The 19,922-nt window shown below is 34.3% G+C and overlaps 2 protein-coding genes and 2 long non-coding RNA genes across 4 annotated transcripts; 2 read left to right on the forward strand and 2 right to left on the reverse strand.

Moving 5' to 3' along the window:
* Positions 1-371: 371 nt before the first annotated feature.
* Positions 372-1,312, reverse strand: LOC117690530 (uncharacterized). The gene is made up of 4 exons (XR_010708387.1): positions 1,232-1,312; positions 1,064-1,104; positions 870-935; positions 372-758 (listed from the first exon to the last, which is right to left on the reverse strand). It is a non-coding gene; the product is annotated as an uncharacterized lncRNA (long non-coding RNA).
* A 2,662-nt stretch (positions 1,313-3,974) lies between these two features.
* Positions 3,975-14,847, reverse strand: LOC117690072 (large ribosomal subunit protein uL10m). Its single transcript, XM_034473077.2, has 5 exons — positions 14,742-14,847; positions 13,744-13,946; positions 13,381-13,556; positions 10,181-10,320; positions 3,975-4,223 (listed from the first exon to the last, which is right to left on the reverse strand). Exons 1-5 carry the CDS (start codon positions 14,770-14,772, stop codon positions 4,015-4,017), a joined length of 759 nt encoding a protein of 252 aa, XP_034328968.2. The 5' UTR covers positions 14,773-14,847; the 3' UTR covers positions 3,975-4,014.
* A 1,940-nt stretch (positions 14,848-16,787) lies between these two features.
* On the forward strand, positions 16,788-17,315 carry LOC136270586 (uncharacterized). Its single transcript, XR_010708389.1, has 3 exons — positions 16,788-16,899; positions 17,013-17,093; positions 17,210-17,315. It is a non-coding gene; the product is annotated as an uncharacterized lncRNA (long non-coding RNA).
* Positions 17,316-17,541: 226 nt separating this feature from the next.
* LOC105318711 (uncharacterized) lies at positions 17,542-19,421 on the forward strand. The gene is made up of 6 exons (XM_066068622.1): positions 17,542-17,628; positions 17,778-17,852; positions 18,420-18,494; positions 18,650-18,775; positions 18,921-18,980; positions 19,236-19,421. Exons 1-6 carry the CDS (start codon positions 17,626-17,628, stop codon positions 19,284-19,286), a joined length of 390 nt encoding a protein of 129 aa, XP_065924694.1. The 5' UTR covers positions 17,542-17,625; the 3' UTR covers positions 19,287-19,421.
* Positions 19,422-19,922: the final 501 nt, after the last annotated feature.

The following is a 19,922-nucleotide window of genomic DNA, read 5'->3' on the forward strand; positions in this document are numbered from 1 at the left end:
TACTTGCAGTTTTTATTTCTCTTTGTAACTGTTTTTAAAGATTTGCACATGCGCTGAGAAGTTGAGCCTCCCGAGCGAGATGTACACAAGCGATAGACAGAGAATTTTTTATCGTTTTTGTCAATGTTCTCTTTCAAGTTTTTGCCAGATGTTTCTAAATGACCATCAACAGAAGCGTACTTGCCTACTTCATATTTATTCAAGTATTTGGAATGAACAGTTTCTCCGAGTTTCTTTTTTGATTTGGGCAACTTTACAGGATTGGCGAGATTTTGGCATTGCGGTGTCGACACATGCCGGACAAAGGCATCGGTGTCTTCCCCTTCTGAGTTATTTGAGGATGACAAATCAAATTTGTCTTCCGAATTGGACCCTACCTCATGATTTCCATCCTCGGAACAAGTACCAGATAAACCATTTCCGCCATACATTAAGTCATCATCAGCACTCGAAGAAGACGAAAACGACGATGAGGATGACAAACAAGAGGAAGATGGGCCTCTATCTGATTCGCTCGAGGTCGTTGATTCGCCCGACAAAGATTCGACAGAGGGAAAGCTAAACATCCCTTTTGGGGGAATATGTTTAGGGACCATGTTGAAACATTTCCCATCCACTCCACTATCATATGCGCTTACCCGTGCTCCAGCAGACAAAAGCTTTGGGTTTTGGTGGTAATCTCCATTTAACTTGGTCAATATTTGTTTCACTGTTGGCATTTTTCTGCTACAATAAACATTTTCTGGGATTTTCGTGTGCTGAAATTATGATTTTTTTTTTGTTAAGTTGTAAATACGTTTAAGTTAAAACGGTCCGGTTACCAAAAATTAATAATAAAGAACCCCCTTAACAACAACAAACAAATTTACCTTGATATCAGAAATATGAATAGATTCCATAAGTTTGCGGCAGATACATTCTGTTCTTTGACATCCCTGTGTGAATAAGAAAATAAAGTAAACAGGCATGCAAAACCTTGAAGTCTCTAAGATGTTTCTCTAAGTTTTTCTTCTTTTTTAAACCGTCTATTTTTGTAACTAATCGATATTTAAACGTTACTTACAGACGATGTGCTTTTAGATCTTTTGCAGCTACTTGAAATACCTTGAATTGAATAAAATAAAATATATTATGATAATACTTATAAACGAAAATGCATCATATACTCATTGAAAATATAATTATTTGACGTAATATTTAACGAAGTGCAGTGTTTATTCAGTCTACCTACCAAACTTTTCCATTTTCCATTTTGTTATGAAGACGCGTGTGACGCAATAATACCAACACGTCATAATAAAACGGATTATTACGTCACAATTGTGTTTACGTGTAAAAAGAGTATCGCCGTCCTGAATTTTGATTTTCGCTTATGATATTAGAATCAAACAAAGCGTTTAACGTTTGTGACGTTAATATAAAACTCATAATTTAACATTTTTTACCTTTAACCTCCCGTCCGTGTTATGGTGTACGCATTTAGAATGCGTTGCGTTCCACAAACTTCACATACAAAAAGTACATGTAAGTCTGTATCATATGGAATTTACATGAATATTTGAAATAACAGATAATTTAATTCTAGTTATACAGAGATCATGTGACTAAGAAATGGTGGGAGGTATATTAAATCTAAAAATACTTAGACATATCCTCTTGTCTATAGTTAACTTGTTTACAGTGTAAAACCCACAGTACATTATCCGTACTTATTGCATCTGAAATGCGTACAAATTCTTTATACATGTACATGGATAACATCTCACATAGTTAAATAACCGAAAATAGGGCGTGCCCCCCCCCAAGGACAAAACTTCAGATCTTTTCTGCATGAGAATTACACAAATGACTCTAAATCTGACCTTTTCAAATGAAATACATCAAAAGTTACACCCAGTGAGGATTATGAAATAACTCAGGTTCTTTATCTCAACAATAATAATGCTCACTTTGGCGATTGCCAAAGACATAAACCGCGTGAGCGGGTTAGAATGTTATTTTTTCTGCAATAATCGCTATCTTCATAACCTGCGTGAATCTTCAAGGAAAGGATTTTATTTAAACAATAAAATGCTTTCTTTTGTGATTCACGCGGGATATGAAGATGGCGACATTGCAGAAAAATACATATTAAACCCACTAACGCGGGTTATGTATTTTATCTTAACCCCACGGATTAAGATTTTCAAGATTCGGGAAGTTCCCCCTTTTTTTCTTGTGGAGATTTTTGGATGCGTCCCCAACCCCCATTTTCAAAGACGATGCTACGTTCCTGCATTGTACTTCTACAATTTGTTTTTATTTCAGAAAATGTTGCATCATCTGTTGTTTGCACCTTAAAACGCTTCTTTTTTTCATGCGGGTAAGAATTGCTACATGTAATTCAGGTTACATATATTTTTGCAATGATCAGTACTGGCACTGTACCATTTATCGGAGAAAATTTAACGCGTTTTCTTTTCGTATTTCCTTATTTCATGATATTTTTGGGTAAAACTTGACATACTTGAAATGGTGGTTTCCTTGTTAATCCATCTGTTATATATCATCACTAAGAACTCAAAACATCTAAGCCCCCCCCCCCCCAACTTTTTTTTGCAAAGTTAGACTAAACCATTAGGCACATAGCATCATAGAGGGTTCAGCCCCCGCTTTTTCTCGCATGAAACATAATAATTCCTAAATTTACCTTGAAAAGATTGATTGATATATGGAGAAGTTGGAGTCATAGGTATACTAGCCCCCCCCCCCCCCCTCCCCCGGATTAGGAATTTTATGATTTGGGGAAAACATTTTTTTTTGGTAGGTAAGAATTTTTTTTGGAAGTATAGGTATACTATCCCCCCCCCCCCCCCACGGACGGATTAGGATTTTCATGATTTTGGGAATAAGTTGGGGTTTTTTTTTGGCTTGTCAATATTTCTGAGGATAAGTCTAGCCCCCCCCCCCCCCCCCCACTTTCAATTTGCTTCCGACGCCGCTGCCTTCATAGCCCCATGAAACATAAAAAGAAAGTATAAAAATTTACCATTTACTGTCTGCATTTACATCAATCAACCAATTATCCACCAAAAAAAAAGTAATTTTCATTATTGCCGATCAGCACTTTATACAGAAAGAACTGCAAATTTTTTCTTTCGTGTGAAGGTAACCATGGTTACTATAACTAGCTGGAACTCTGAGGTCTGCCCGTGCAAGTCCAAGGAATCAATGCTCTCACTTCAGTTTTAGTTTCAATCAATCAAGAAATAATCCAGGCAAAGTTAAAATCAAATATTTACATCCACCAAGTATGATTTCCTCTATTTCTTACGGAAATTGATTGTACACTCATAGCTCTGTAGAAACTGACAGGACTGAAATATACATGCCCTTTGTTATCGATTGGTTGAAACCTTCAGCAACCTAAAAATCACGGACTGCACGAAATAATCATGCTGATGTCAGTCTCAAATTCCAGTAGAAGACGATTTGGCTGTTTCTTTTATCTAAAGTACTGATGTATGCAATTATATAGTTATTTTTTTTACTTTTTATGACCTACTCATTAATTTGTTACGAGAAAGTTGTAAATATAAACAATTAAATGCTTTCTTTGATGATTCATGCGGGTTATGAAGGTAGCGATCATTGCAAAAAAAAATTACATAAGCAGCAAACCTATGGAAACCCAGGTGGTTCAATATTCTATCTAAATTATGTACATGTATTTGTGTTTTCATAACAGATTGAAAATCATTATATCTTCAGTAACACATTTAGAAAGCCAAATACATAATTACAAAGATAGAATATTGAACCCTTTGACATTCCATTCTAACGCGGGGTATGTATTTTTTCTGCAATGTTGCCACCTTCATATTCCGAATAAGTCACTAAAGTAAGCATTTTAATGTTTTAAAAAAAGTACATATATGGATATGTAACTATACATGTACATACATATTTAAAATACTTATTAAGACACAATTTTTTTTCAACAATTTATTTTAAGTTTTAAAAACATCATTGTAATTAGTCACTTTCCTCCTTTATCTGTTTTTCATATTGTTTCAAATTAGCACCAAGAGTTTGTGCATGAGAATATATCAATGACGATGTTTTTCCTCCTGCTATAAGGCTTAATATTCCTGCTGTTTCACTCCGACAGGTATCTAAATCAGGCAGTTTGGAATATTTCATCAGGTTGTCTCTGGATAGTAACATCCCATCAACATACCCTCCTAAAAATGAAATATCAAAATAAAGAAATGCATAAAGTACAAATTCATTTACCTCTTCTTAATTCCAAATTTTGCACATTGTATTGCCTACATGTATTTCATAATTGGCATTGATCTTTGCATTAACAACTGGTCCTTAATATTTTGGCCTTTAACAATTGTTTTCAAAGTCAGACGACACGTTCCTCGAGAATCTTTTTTGTATCTTCTCGTAATAAAGAGTTCCAATAAAAAATATTAATTTTATAATTATTTTATATATGAAAAAATTTAATTAGATGTGGTTATGTGTCTAGATGGTCAAGTGGTTAGAACCGTGGCCGCTCACTGCCAGAAGCCTATAGGTTCTAGAGGTTGTGAGTTCAAAGCCCCCCCCGGCCGAGATAGAGTTCCAATATAGTGAATTTTTGCTGTGCTGTATATGTATTTATTTTTATATCAGCAATTCAAGTGTATTTTCAAGAAGATTATAAAGGAAATTGCATACTCTAGTATTTTGCAGAAATGCCTGGTAAGGTACCTTAATTTTTGGGTGCGTCTTTTAACCCCAAGGAACCCCAAGGAAACCCCAAGGAACCCCAAGGAACCCCAAGGAACCTCAAGGATACCCCAAGGAACCCCAATGACAAAAATTAATAAATTTTAATACCCAAGGGGTCTTATTGGACTTCAAGGGTCACCTCTTAGTACCCCAAGGAACCCCAAGGAAACCCGTAAGAACCCCATGGAACCCAAATGATAAAGTTATTAACCAGTGATACCCAAGGGGTCTCATTCAAATCAGAGGCTCACCCCAAGGTACCCCAGTGATAGAAATTGATAACTATTTATACCCAAGGGGTCTCATTTGAATCCAAGGGTCACCAAGGATACCCCAAGGAACATCAAGTATACTCGTTAGAACCCCAAGTAACCCCAATAATAGAAATTAGTAACTAGTGATACCCCAGGAGTCTCATTATACCCCTATACCCCCACAAATGAAGTTTAGGGGGGTATATTGGTTTCACCCTATCCGTCCGTCTATCCGTCTCTCTGTAGATGCAACTTTGTCCCCCCTATAGAATTTTTTACTACTGCATGGAACAGTCTGAAAATTTGTACATATGTTGATCACCATCTGAAGATGTGCACCTGTAATTTTTTTTAGGATCAGACAAGATTTAATGATTTTATGACAGTTTTCATTTTCCTCATTCTATTTTTTGTTCACTGATGTTAGGTAATCCTTACAGATTTTATTAATTAATTTATAGCATTAAAACACCCTAAAATATATTTATATAAATACATTCAAATGGAGGTTTTTTGTCTTTATGCGTTAACTAAATTTATCTTTTATAAGTATTCTATCAACTGACAATGCAGATTTTTTGTTTGTCAATGATAAATTCTTAGGAGCTGGCTGAATTCATTTGTCCCAAGGGGGCCATTATCTGAGCCATGGTTTAGATGGAGCATGTGTGTATGGAAAATTGATAATCTGTAAAATGGGCAGTGGCTTTCGGGCTAATTTAAAAGGAAATAAATAATATCATTATTAGAATAAAGAAGTGAACTATTTTTAGAAGTTGTTTAAATTTATTAGTCATGCAAGTTGATGAAGTGACCCTATAGGGAATTTAATTTAAATTAGATTTAAAATTACTGTCGTGATATGATTGTAGTGTTTCTGCAATTTTAAAATTGTTTGTAATAATAATTTTCTTTCTTACATATTTTTACATAGTATGGTAATTATGGTAATGTTTTGGGAGTTTATTAAATTTAACAAGCCTGTCAAAGAAAATCATATATAAAGTCCTATGGGATCAATTTTCTGATATGGAGTTCCATTGAACCATAGCAGAAAGTGAGGAAAATTTGAAACAACTAACTGCATCTGTTAAGACTCTTATTAGAAAGATATTCAAAGTTTTATCAACAGAAGAGCATTGCTTGGCTACCGGTATTTCCATTTACTGCAAAGGGTGGGATTATTGTCATTTTGTTGGTTTTTCATTAAAACAATTAAATAAAAAAAAATATCATCAGATACATTAATTTGTAAATATATTACTGTTATACATATGTATTTAAAGTGATAAGTACCCCAAAGAACCCAAATGAATCCCAAGTATACCAATGAAAACCCAAAGGATACCCTTGAGAACCCCATAGATACCTCAATGTTGGAAAGTAAATTTGATGACCAAGGCCGGTCTCATTAAAAATCAACGGGTCACTCCTGATACCCCAAGGATACCCCAATTATAAAAATTGATAACTATTGATACCCCAGGATACTCATTGGAGTCCAAAGGTCAACTATTGGTACCCCAAGGATACCTGTAGGAACCCCAATTGCAAGGTACCCAATTGATAAAATTTAATAACCACCCCAATGGTTGTACTGTAAAACATATTACTAATTAATACCCAATTACTCAATGGAATATCATAAAAACATCTGGGCAACCCAAGGAACACTTGTGATACCCCAATACATACTGGTATGATAAAAATAATGTTTCTCCTGACTTAAAATATCTGTTCACTTTGGATGAATTTAACAATTAATGTTGTCAAATCGGTTGAAAATCATAATCGAGTACCGTTAATCGGCAGAATTTGTTGTCTCTTACCAACTGATGATCAGCCAATATTGAATCAGTAACAAATTATATCAAATTCATGAAAATAGGGCACTAAATTTCATGTCACCACAAGGAAGTCTGCAATTCTTCCGGTGAACCATTCATATGAACACTTAATATGACAATGTTTCTTCGGTGAAATTTTCAAATGAAGTGGGGAAAGATATTGTTCAGTTACAAAGACCCAAACTTGTTTTACTATTGACATAGGGGGTGTTACCCTTATTGGAGTACTTTTGAGAAAAGACAAGAAGTGATCATGGAAGTGTGGAGTGGGGCTATCTCCCCTTCGTGGGTACAACACAATGGATTGACCCATTATGCGCGCAGAATGTTCACCTGAGAGGCACCAAAATACCTGTTAATTGCAGGTAGACACCCGTTGTATATTGGTGGTAGCTCTTGGACAGGGATTAAAGGGCCAACATAACCCTTTACATGTAAACACAATGGCTTCACCATCACTGTTGCAATATATTTACCTACACCTACATCTCCTTGTTTATTGGTAGACAACCCTTGTGAATTTTGGGTGTCTTCCCACTTTGCTATAATTCTGAAATTTTTATGGGTGACTGTGGGAATGGTGCTCAGGTAAGGGTTTCAAAGAACAAAGGAAATTAATTACAGGTAAATTATAGTCTGTTCAATTATTGACCTTAAGCAAATTTTTAATAAAAAAAAATCACAGGCAGTTTTTTGAGATTATGTTTAATATAAAGTTTAAAAAATTAATTAGATACTTGTAATAGAAGTAAATTTTCATAATTAAAAAGGGTTTGTTCTATCATGTCCCAGAATTTAGAAATATGACATCGTAAAGACAACCTTTTCCTGCCATTTTTGCATTTTTAGCATAAAACAGCTTGTTTTCAAGCAGTTTTTCTTTCAGAAAAAATAGAAAGCATGCTTGAACAAACAAAATATTTTAATCAGAGATGTATCTAGCCAAGGCTAATAAGTGACAAAAAAATTTTCCCTGTTCAAGCATGCCCTCTATATTTCCCATTCATAAAAAGATAAGAAAAATGTAAATTTTGGACTGATTTTGATTGAAATATAGAAATAGCGTCACTTCTGACATCATTTTCTGCCAGTGAGTGCAAAAAAAATCAAATAAATAGGTGAAAAATAAATTTTACATCAACTCTTCTAAAATATAACATAACATATTATTGTATCTGAAACACTTTAAAAAATTGCGAATAATGGGGGCCAAATTTAACTCATATCATATATATAGTTCTTTCGTACTTCAAATCACCATCTACCAGTTGAAGTGGGAAGATGGGAAGGTATCCCATTAAATGAAAGATTTTGTCCTCTCTGTTACAAAAAACGTATAGCCGATGAATTTCATTATATTTTAGAATGTGATGCAATATCACAAGTCCGAAACAAATTTATAGACAAAAATTTTTCGGCTAGACCAAATGTGTTTTAAAGTATTACATATTAGGGTATCCTTGGGGTTGTATGGTGTATCAAGAGTTATAAAATCTGTATGATTAGGATATCTTTTGGAGTTCCTTGGGATTTCTGTGGGGTTCCCTAGGGTTTATAGAGGTTTTTAGAGGCGTGTCTGGGATACCAATGAGTCCCAAGTGGTATCAAGAATTTTTAATTTGAATTATTAGGCTATATCCTTGGGGTTCCATTGGGTTCTATGGGGTATCAAGTTTTATGAATCTGTATTATAAGGGTATCCTTTAAGTTCCTTGGGGTATCCATGGGGTTCCGTGGGATACCTAATGGTGTCTGGAATATCAAAAAGCCCCGAGGGTGTATCCAGATATATAAAATTGTGTTATTAGGGTATCCTTGGGGTTCATTTGGGTATCAAAAGCTATATGACTGGGTATCCTTGGAGTTCCTTGACGTATCCATAGGGTGTGTCAGGGATAACAATGGGGTATCTGTATTATTACTATTAGAGTACTATTAGGGTATCCTTTAGGTTTCTTGGGGTACCCATGGGGTTTCCTGGGATACCTTGTGATTTGTCTAGGATATCAAAGAGACCCAAAAAGTATCAAGAGATATAGTGTATCCTTGGAGTTCCAAAGGATATCAAGAGTTATAAAATTTATATAACCAATACATGTATAAGAATATCCCTAAAGTTCCTTTGGGTATCCGTGGGTTTTGTCTGAGATACCAATGAGTCCCTACGGGTATCAAGAATTTAAATTTGTATTATTAAGTTATCCTTTAAGTTCCTTGAGGTATCCTTGGGGTTCTGTGGTGTATCAAGAGTTATGAATCTGTATTTTTAGGGTATTCTTGGAGTTCCTTGGGATATCCCTGGGGTTCCCTGGGATTCTTAGAGGTGTATCTGGAATACCAATGAGTCCCCAGGGTTATCCAGAGTTTTAGATTTGTATTGCAGCGTATTACGGTATCCTTGGGGTTCTATGGAGTATCAAGATTTATGATTCTGTATTATTAGGGTATTCTTGGAGTTCCTTGGGATATCCCTGGGGTTCCCTGGGATTCCTAGAGGTGTATCTGGAATACCAATGAGTCCCCAGGGTTATCAAAAGTTTTACATTTGTATTACAATGTATTAGGGTATCCTTGGGGTTCTATGGAGTATTAAGAGTTATGATTCTGTATTATTAGGGTAGTTCCTTGGGATATCCATGGGGTTCCCTGGGATTCCTAGAGGTGTATCTGGAATACCAATGAGTCCTCAGGGTTAATAAGAGTTTTAAATTTGTATTATTAGGGTATCCTTGGGGTTCTATGGAGTATCAAGAGTTATGATTCTGTATTATTAGGGTATTCTTGGAGTTCCTTGGGATATCCCAGGGGTTCCCTGTGGTTCTTAGAGGTGTGTCTGGAATACCAGTGAGTCCCCAGGGGTACCACGAGTTTAAAATTTGTATCATTAGGGTATCCTTGAGGTTCCTTGGGATTCCTATGGTGTATCAGGAGTTATAAATCTGTATTATTAGGTTATCTTTGGGGTTCCTTGGGGTATAATTGGGGTACCAAGGGTAAGGGGTGACCCTTGCACTCTAATGAGACCCCCTTGGGTATCAATAGTTATTCATTTCTGTTATTGGGGTATCCTTGGGGTTTCCTTGGGGTTCCTTGGGGTTTCCTTGGGGTTCCTTGGGGTTCCTTGGGGTTAAAAGACGTGCCGTAATTTTTTGCAAAAAAGCTTGTCAAAATACTAGTAGTAGTAAACCATGAAAAAATTCCTGGAAAAAGTTATATAAAATTGAGGAACGTGTCGTCTGACCATAAGTGTTTGTACTATCATTATGATCAGAAACTGACGGTCTGATTTTAAACCAAGTTTAAAACTTTGTTTACCTAAAAGAATAAATTCTGGCATCTTCCTGAGGAGTGCAGGCAGTGATCTGAAGTCTGATCCATTGGAGCTGGTTATGAGGACGTTGTGAGATACAAGGTAAGGAGCTAGCGCCTCAAACTTAGTACCCGGTATATTTTTCCTTTAAAAACAAAAAACTTGTGAAATTGAAACTGTACAGCAGAAAGATATTTCACAACCCCATTTAAAACATAGATTGTAGTATAGTTAAAATGCAAAGCATACCCATAAGTGGGTAAATGAAACAAGAGGCCCATGGGCCACATCGCTCACCTGAACAGCAGTTCCTTGTAACATTACATTTCGTAGCATATGCTTTTTCTATTTTAAACATTGAACCCCTTTCTGGGGACCCAGTTATGGTCCGAGGTTTATGGTTGGCTTGAACAACATAAATAGTAACATAGGAATGAAAATGTGAAGCACTGCGGTGGGACCGCACGTACACAACCTGAAAAACTGAACATAGCAGAGTTCCACTTCAAGAGGAATAACTCTCAGACTGTACAGAACACAAGAAAGATAACTCTTGGTTCCACTACATTAGAGTTTACACAATTTGAGGATCCTTGCATAGTAATCTCACAAACTGTAGCATTATAGTTCTCGAGAAAAACTTTTTAAAAACATTTTCAATATATCTTTCTATGTTAAACTTTGAACCCCTCTTGGGGCCACAGTATTAGTCCAGTGCTAAAGTTTTAATTATTTGGAATCTACATTATTTAAGGATGCTTGCCTAGTTATCTCACAAGCTGAAGCATTATAGTTCCCTAGAAAAAGATTTTTCAACATTTTCCCTCTATATTTCTATGCTAAACTTTGAACACCTCTTGGGGCCCCAGTATTAGATTGAGATCACGGCTTTTAAAATTTCGAATCTACACTATTTGAGGGTGCTGACGTAGTTATCTGACAAATTGATGCATTGTAGTTTTCGAAAAGAAGATTTTTAAACATTTTCCATATATACCGGTACTTCTACATTTAACTTTAAACCCATCTTGGGTCTCTAGTATTAGTCCAGGGGTCACTATTTTAAAACTGTCGAACCTTCATTATCCAAGGTTGTATGCATGATAGTAATCTCACAAATTGAAGCATTGTAGTTCTCGAGAAGAAGATTTTTTTAACATGTTACCTTTTTATTTCTTTAATAAATTTTGACCCCATCTTGGGGCCCCAGTATTGGTCCGGGGGTCACGATTTTACCAATAAGGAATCTACATAAGCGAAGGATGCATGCATAGAAATTCCACAAACTAAAACATTGTAGTTCTTGAGAAGAAAATTTTTAAACTTTTCCTTTATGTTGTTTAAAATGTTTAAATTTTGAACCCCTCTTGGTGCCCATCAATTGTCCGGGAGTTACAAGTTTTTGAATCTACATTATTTAAGGATGTACATGTATGCATAGTAATATATCAAACAGTTGCACTATAGTTCTTGAGAAGAAGATTTTAAAACATTTTCCTACATATGTTAAAATCTAAACCCCTACTGGGGCCCCACTTTTTGTTCGGGGGTCACGATTTTTACAATCTTCACTATGTATACAACCTTTTGTGTATGTATTGGCATTTTTGGTGAAGTGGTTCTTGAAAAGAAAATTTTTAAACATTTTTCATATGTAGTTCTATGTTAAACTTTGAACCCCGCCTGGGGCCCCAGTCTTGGTCCGAGGGTCACGATTTCTACAATTTAGAATCTTCATTATACATACAAGCTTTTGTGTAAATATTGGCATTTCTGGTGCAGTGGTTCTTGAGAATGAGATTTTTTAAACATTTTCCTAAGGTATTTCTATGTTAAACTTTGAACCCCGCCTGGGGCCCCAGTCTTGGTCCGAGGGGCACGATTTTTACAATTTAAAATCTTCACTATATATACAAGCTTTTGTGTAAATATTGGCATTTCTGGTGCAGTGGTTCTTGAGAAGAAGATTTTTAAACATTTTCCTATGTATTTCTATGTTAAACTTTGAACCCCGCCTGGGGCCCCAGTTTTGGTCCGAGGGTCACGATTTTTACAATTTAGAATCTTCACTATGTATACAAGCTTTTGTGTAAATATTGGCATTTCTGGTGCAGTGGTTCTTGAGAAGAAGATTTTTAAACATTTTTCCTATGTATTTCTATGTTAAACTTTGAACCCCGCCTGGGGCCCCAGTTTTGGTCCGAGGGTCATGATTTTTACAATTTAGAATCTTCACTATATATAAAAGCTTTTGTGTAAATATTGGCATTTCTGGTGCAGTGGTTCTTGAGAAGAAGATTTTTTAAACATTTTCCTATGTATTTCTATGTTAAACTTTGAACCCCGCCTGGGGCCCCAGTTTTGGTCCGAGGGTCACGATTTTTACAATTTAGAATCTTCACTATATATACAAGCTTTTGTGTAAATATTGGCATTTCTGGTGCCGGGGTTCTTGAGAAGAAGATTTTTAAAGACATGCACCCTAAACTTACTGTTTCGCAATTATCTCCCTTTTGAAAAGGGCTGTGCCCTTTATTTTAACAATTTATAACCCCCTTTCCATAAGGATGCTTTGTACCAAATTTGGTTATATTTGGCCCAGTGGTTTTTGAGAAGAAGTTGAAAATGTGAAAAGTTTACAGACGGACGGACAGACAGACGGACGGACGGACGGACGGACGGACGGACGACGGACAACAGGTGATCAGAAAAGCTCACTTGAACCTTCGGTTCAGGTGAGCTAAAAACTGGAGTATAAAATTGAAACAAGGAATGATTGTATATTTATCTGTGTGTTAACCTTTTTATCATTAATTTCACAAATGCTTCGCCTTACAAAGATAACATTTACACATACTTCTGCCTATTTCTGACAAATGTAGGTACAATGTCAAACTGGCAAAACATGCATTGTTTTATTATTGTAAAACACATATTACATGTAATTTACAAGTGATATAAATATCAAAAACAGTCTGCTCTAATCTTTGATAATTATTGTCACAGCAAGGTTTTTTTTTAATTTTTGTATGACATGGAGAATAACATAACTTTCTTTTCAAAATTAATTTTCTCATATCAGTTCTCAACCTCCTATTTACAAAATGAGACTTGTGAAACTTGGTTTCAAGTATGCATGAACTTGAATGTTTCTAAGCAAATGTTCTTCATTTAAATATACAGTGTAGTCATATATTTTTTTTACCTCAACAAAGTATTTGTCATCCCAAATACAAGGCGAAATCCTTTTTGTTTCAGCTTCATCCTATAATCATACACAGCACTTGCTGTCACCGGATTTCTGTGGCAAATGAGGAAACTTTCATCCTTTTCTAAGAACTCCTTACAGAGTTTGTTACGAAACTCAAAATATGGGTTTGGCTGCAATCCAACAAAATAAATGTACTGTTAGTGTGGTTAATAGTGAACAATTCTTAAAAAAAAAAAACAATTCATAGTATTTTGCATTTCAATTGAGAGAGAGAGAGAGAGAGAGAGAGAGAGAGAGAGAGAGAGAGAGAGAGAGAGAGAGAGAGAGAGAGAGAGAGAGAGAGTGTAAACTATTTACCACTTCCTCTTTATACATGTTACTGGCTGCCTTGTATTTGGTACAGGATATATCTTTTGGAGGTTTGGGTGGAGCTATCACAATTTCTTCTGTAGCCAATAGAAAGACTCGTTGGGATGTCAACGTCCTTTTTTTCCTTCTAAAATTACCCTTCTGAATAAAACGGGTCGTTGTAAAATTCCAGTTGTTGTACAGATGCCATCCTACAAAATAAAATGTCATTAAAAACAGTATAAATAAAACCTGATTGATTAAATTGTGTTTTACAGATCAACAATATAAACCTTTTTATGTGTAGATACAGTCCTCATATTAATGCTTAATATCAGCCTGTCGCCATGAACAGAAATCAAATGCATATATTTGACTGACCAATGACCACAGGCCATTCACTGAACATTTCATAATTTCGGCTACCAAATGTTTCAACATACTTTACATGTGTCATATCTCATAAGTCATTATTATCATGATTATAAAAGCCAGCATCTATAAATCCATATTTCCAAATGGTACTTTGACTTTTACCTATGGTGCTGGTTAGAGATGATTAATGATGACCTTAGTACATGCCATTTGTAATGATGGACCAAACTGGGTACAATTTCAAACTGAGCCCCTTTAATCTCAGGTGCTTAAACATTTGATATTACTGTTAAAACCACAGAAACACTTATTATGCAATATACTCAGCTGATACTTGCAAACACAACTCATGGAAAATTTTGCTGTTAATGAGTTGACTTTAATTAGATAACTAAATTATTGATCAAATAAGATACAGTTTTCAATGGTTTATTGTTATGAAGAAATTTGAATGGTTCATTATGATCATGTAAAAGGAGGAAATTCGAAATGTTCATCAATTTACAAAACTAGGCGGCAATGTGGCTACAAAAATAGGTTCAATATTGAAAAAATATATCTTTCCAACAAAATATTTTCTCTCTGTTACTTTTATTTGCGATTTAGAAGCTAATAGCCAATAAATTTGTTACCTGGCGAAACTCTCTTCACCAATGCGGCCATATTTACAAGCCTGTATCCCAATCCCGACTCCCTTTCTAAATATCACGTTACCTAAGGAATAGTTGTAAATAAACTTGTCTTTTCTTCAATATGTTTCACTTGGTCACGTTTTACATCTTACTTCAGCTTTTTGGTCAAATTCATCAAACATATGTGATACATTTGAAGTAAATTGAGAAAATGATATCTTAAATCTATTTATAAGACGGCTCGATCACTTCATCTTGAAAAAAAAGTTTCTCTAATCAGCAGAAAATTACTTGATTATGATAGGAAGTATGATGGATATTATGTATACAAATCAAATAGGCGAAAAAAATGCAAGTTTAGATTTTTAATTATCTTTTCAGAAATTGATTTCAGTCAATGTTAACAAAATGCGCTTTCAACGGATGTCCGTGGAAGCGACTCTGTTCGCATTTTTAAGGAAAAAATACATGTTTCTGTCAAAAATGAAAATGTACTTACATGTAGAACTAGAACTAATTTTTTTTACATATGGGGATAGATTTTTGAATATCATTCATACTAAACTTCGTCACAATTGTGCACTAAATAATGATTTATTTCGATTTAATATTATCAACAGTCCACTCTGTTCGTGTGGTAAGATAGAAGATACGTACCATTATTTTTTCACATGTATAATAAATATAAAGATGCTAGAAATGTTCTATTTAATGACGTTTTTTCAAATTGTAAATCTTAACATTGTCAATACTCATGTTTTACTTTGGGGTGACAGTTCAATAAGTGACAATGAAAACAAGTATTTATTTACATTAGTTTATAATTTTATCAAAAATACTGATTTAATTGATCTTATATCTACTAGTACACCGTTGTTTATTATATACATGTACATGTCAATTGCATATATGTATACGTCCATTCTATCCACTGACCTTTATTTATGTTGTGTACACATATATTGTATTATATCTTTGTATTGGGAGAGGGCGGTCTAAGTTATGGAACTTGTGTCCAATCCCAATTGTATTTTTGTACAATAAAAATATGTTCAAATCAAATCAACAAAATGTCCAGGCGGATTCGAACTCATGATCTACGGTTCACAATCACAGTACTTTAACCCTTGATTTATGACGGTATACAACCAAATCAATTTATGCAATTTAACAAATAATTTAAATTGCCATCTGCTGACGTAGTGTCTTAAAAACGTATCAGTCTAGGTGTAGTGAGGTACCTTAATATAAAATTCAATTATTGATGTATGTGGATTTGTTTTCATTGAATACTAATTGCATCTTGAACAGATCAAATCAGATTGCAAGTTTGTCAAACATTAATTGATAAATCATTTATTTCAGCTGCTATAAGCAAATAATAAAACTCACTAAATTCGGATGACAAGGAGGCAACATATCCATTTATTTGTCAATTTCAAAGAAGCATGTTATATAATACCAGAGACGCAAACGATCTTAAATATTTGTTCACCATTCAGACAAAAGTAAGGCATAATTGTTTACTGAATTATAATTAATCTACACAGAAGAATATTAATATCAATGATTCTCCAAACTGCCTACGTGGACAGAAATACATTTGTATGTATATCACTCTCAATTTATTTATTCATTTTATTTATTTATGCCTTTAAAAAAAGTTGTGTGTTTAGGGTAACACGACCTAGCCTACAAAAATGCCCCGATCCTACCATTTTTAGATGTCTGTTTTTATCCGATTGTGAAATTTATATTATTTCTATTAAAAATTATTATTATTAAGTTTTAAAAATAATACTGCATGTGGCTTACATCACAGTAGAATATAAAAGTTAATTAAATTAATATTATATATATGAAACTAGTTTTAGTATATTTTCAAGCAAAATATATAACAGATGAATTGAAAAAAAAACCCACACGTTCTCATTGTAAGAAAAAAAGCAATCAAATTAACAGACAAACAAAAACAAAATTATTAAAAAAGCCCCTAGCACCGAGAGTTTTTTTCTTTATTTCAGCAGTATTTTAAATCGGGTGTGGTTAAAATTAGCGTTTCTAGGAATGACGTTTTCTATTGTGACGTCACAATTACTCTTGAGGAAAGAACACAAACAGCTGTGTGCAACAGGAGATATCTAAAAAAGAAAATATGGTAATTTCTTTAATTCATTCAAAATCCAATGCAGGCAAAGTAATGCAGATAAAATATTTTGATTTTTCTGAATGAAAATATTTTAATTACTCACTTGAAAATCTGTTACAAAGGATTTGATGAAGAACGACAGAGGTGATGGAATTGAGTTAGAGATTCTGAAGAAAAAGACAGACAGTTTGATAGAGACAGAGGTATTTTGGATTTCTCAATTATGCTTTAAATAATAGCTAAATAAATCTTGATTCGGATATTGAATTACTTTCAAAATTCAAGCTTCTTAAAAAATGCGACATCTTTCAAATTTTAGAGGAAAATACCTGTGAAAGAGACTGTTTTCAACGAAACAAAACAAAAAAAATGTTAGCCCGGGATTTACGTCGGGAGAAGCATGTCAGGATTGGTTGAAGCATGGTTTTTAAACTGACCAAAATCAATCAATTAATCATTATCATTCAATCAACCAATTAAGAGCAAAAAAACAAAAACAGAGATACCGATGCAGACAGAGAACAATAATGTATTTTGACTACAATTAAAATGTTCTTGTTGTAAAAAAGATGTTTATTGAAAATACAACTTTTTGATGTTTCCATCTTTGATAATAAATAACTATAATGGTCGTTATCACATCAGCCCTTCCCCGGTGGTGAAGCTGTACGAGAATTCAGAAGATGGGAGCAGAGGATAAGAAAACAACAACTGGACCAAGCCCTCGTCCCTCTTATGGTGAGTGTATAATTCTTCCAAATTAATTGATATCTTAGCTTACAGGAAATGGTTATTTTAAAAATTCTTTTAATTATTATTTGTTTTAATAAAAAAAGGAATTCTTGTATCTTACCACATTATTTACACAAGTGTCTTACATTTATGAGGATGAGGATATAGACGCGAAAGATGGAGACAACAAAGTCAAATCATCTGAAGTCAAGGACTTCATTGAAAGTGAGGTAAGTATATTAAGTATGTAAACAAACCGAAATAAACCAAGAATCTATAGCTAGTAGTTCCGAGTTATTCCAAAAAAAATGATATAAAAAATTACAAATTAAGGTTATTAAATAAAATGATACTAGTATATCTTATTAAAAAGATGGTAATAAAATTTATTATACTTTCATGTTAAAAACTAAAATCTGATTGGTTTAGACGTAGTTGATAATCCGTTCTATCCGTCAGCGTTAACAACACACTTGGCAAGGGGTAACACAACAAATTGTTACATGCGCGTTAATTATGCGCGTACAGTTTGCCGTGGAATTCACGTCATTTCTATATAAAAGCAGTAAAAAAATCTCTAAAATTAAGACATTTAGTATAATAAAATAAATATTACCTGTTTGGGAGGATAACAGTTGAAATTGACACCCCTCAAAAACCATTGTCAACCTTCGCTTCGCGTCGGTTGACAATGGTTTCCTCGGGGTGTCAATTTCAACTGTTACCCTCCCAAACAGGCACTATTTATATAATGTTAAATTGTGTAACAATCACCAATGATTGATGAATTGTTTAAGGATGAAGAGCTGAATCCGCTCCTGAAACTAATGCTACAGCCGACAATTTACATTTGGGAAAACTTCGATGACCAGGTAACTTGATGATTCTCCTTTTTGTTTGATTCAAGGAATCGTACGTTGTTAAGACCTTTACCTTAGGGATTTTCTACAGATGTAGATGAAATCCTTAAAATTTTTGTTTAAGAAGATTAACGTCATGAAAATTTTCTTTTCCAAATAAAAAAAAGAAGAAGCCACTGAAGTGGTTCAGTGAGCACGCCCAGAAGACTCCAACTGACCTGAGGGCAGCTGCTGGGTTCTCGGACCCCTGGGGTGTGCCGGGGGAGTGGGGCGAGGCAACAGAACCAGTGCAGGTGAGAATACAGACCTCTCTCTCTCTCTCTCTCTCTCTCTCTCTCTCTCTGTACAGTGATTAATATTCATTGTTAAACCCACATTAAAATGATATCTAAATTAATGTTCGAATGCAATACTCACGAAACCTAATTCTCTTAATAGAGCTGCACTGGCAAGGAAGAAAAGAGGAAATGGTTCTCTTGCAAGGCTTGGCGTAGAAACGTAAGTTTGTCAATTGATAAAAATTATTTTTGACATATGTAGCAAAACATTGTAAAGAAAAAACTGCATGTACATTCCGGTTTAGCTTGCTAGTACACATTCACCAGCTGATTGCAATTGCTTACAGTAACATATTATATCACTTACCAGTAATGTCCTTTGTTTTTTAAACCGGTAACTATAGATTTACTAATTTCTTGTCTCGTCAGTTTATTTCTTGCCTAACTTTTTTTTAAAAAAATTTTTTATTTGCAGAGGAAAGAAAAGAGCAGAGCTCCTGGCTTCTTTACCAAACTATTCAACTGAACGAATTTTCATCATTGATTTTATGTTTAAAATATTGTTTAGATATTTCCGCCTCTGTTAGAAAACATACATTACCATCAATACTGTAATAAAATTCATCCTGGAGTTTTTATATCGGGAATAAACTTATGAATTAATTGTATGAAATTTTTTGATGTTTGTTCGTTTTTCAGAGAGAGAGAGAGAGAGAGAGAGAGAGAGAGAGAGAGAGAGAGAGAGAGAGAGAGAGAGAGAGATTTTCCTCTAATCTAAAATTGTTTGTTTGTTTGTTTGTTTTTTTTTTGTTTGTTTTTTTTTTGTTTTTTTACAAATTATAGATTATTTTAATGGTCTACTATACAGCAGCACATACATTGAGAATCTACATGCGTCAATACATATCACATGAAGTTGATTTGATTATGATGATGGACTTGTTAAACTTTTGAAGGGGTTTTATATCTCAAACATCTTTGTTTAAAAGTTTGCAGATAGCCATTTTGCTTTGCAATCTTCCTTTTTAATGGATTGGGGATTTTAAACGCAGTATAAATACATGTATCTACAAGCGAATATTCGGTAATATATTCCCAATCGTCACTATGGCCTCTTCCAAGGTTTTCATCGTTTTCGTTTTCTGTAATATCTTTGGAGAAC

This window comes from Magallana gigas, chromosome 8, assembly GCF_963853765.1.
Source record: "Magallana gigas chromosome 8, xbMagGiga1.1, whole genome shotgun sequence".
Lineage (NCBI taxonomy): Eukaryota > Metazoa > Mollusca > Bivalvia > Ostreida > Ostreidae > Magallana > Magallana gigas.

Coding starts and splice junctions, on each gene's coding strand:
- LOC117690072 (XM_034473077.2), bottom strand. CDS start 14,772: ATGGCCGCATTGGTGAAGAGAGTTTCGCCAG. Junction 10,321..13,380: donor ATGACAAATACTTTGTTGAG/GTAAAAAAAATA, acceptor TTGTTTTTAAAG/GAAAAATATACCGGGTACTA. Junction 4,224..10,180: donor GCCAGAATTTATTCTTTTAG/GTAAACAAAGTT, acceptor TTTCATTTTTAG/GAGGGTATGTTGATGGGATG.
- LOC105318711 (XM_066068622.1), top strand. Junction 18,495..18,649: donor GGGAAAACTTCGATGACCAG/GTAACTTGATGA, acceptor AATAAAAAAAAG/AAGAAGCCACTGAAGTGGTT. Junction 18,776..18,920: donor AGGCAACAGAACCAGTGCAG/GTGAGAATACAG, acceptor TTCTCTTAATAG/AGCTGCACTGGCAAGGAAGA.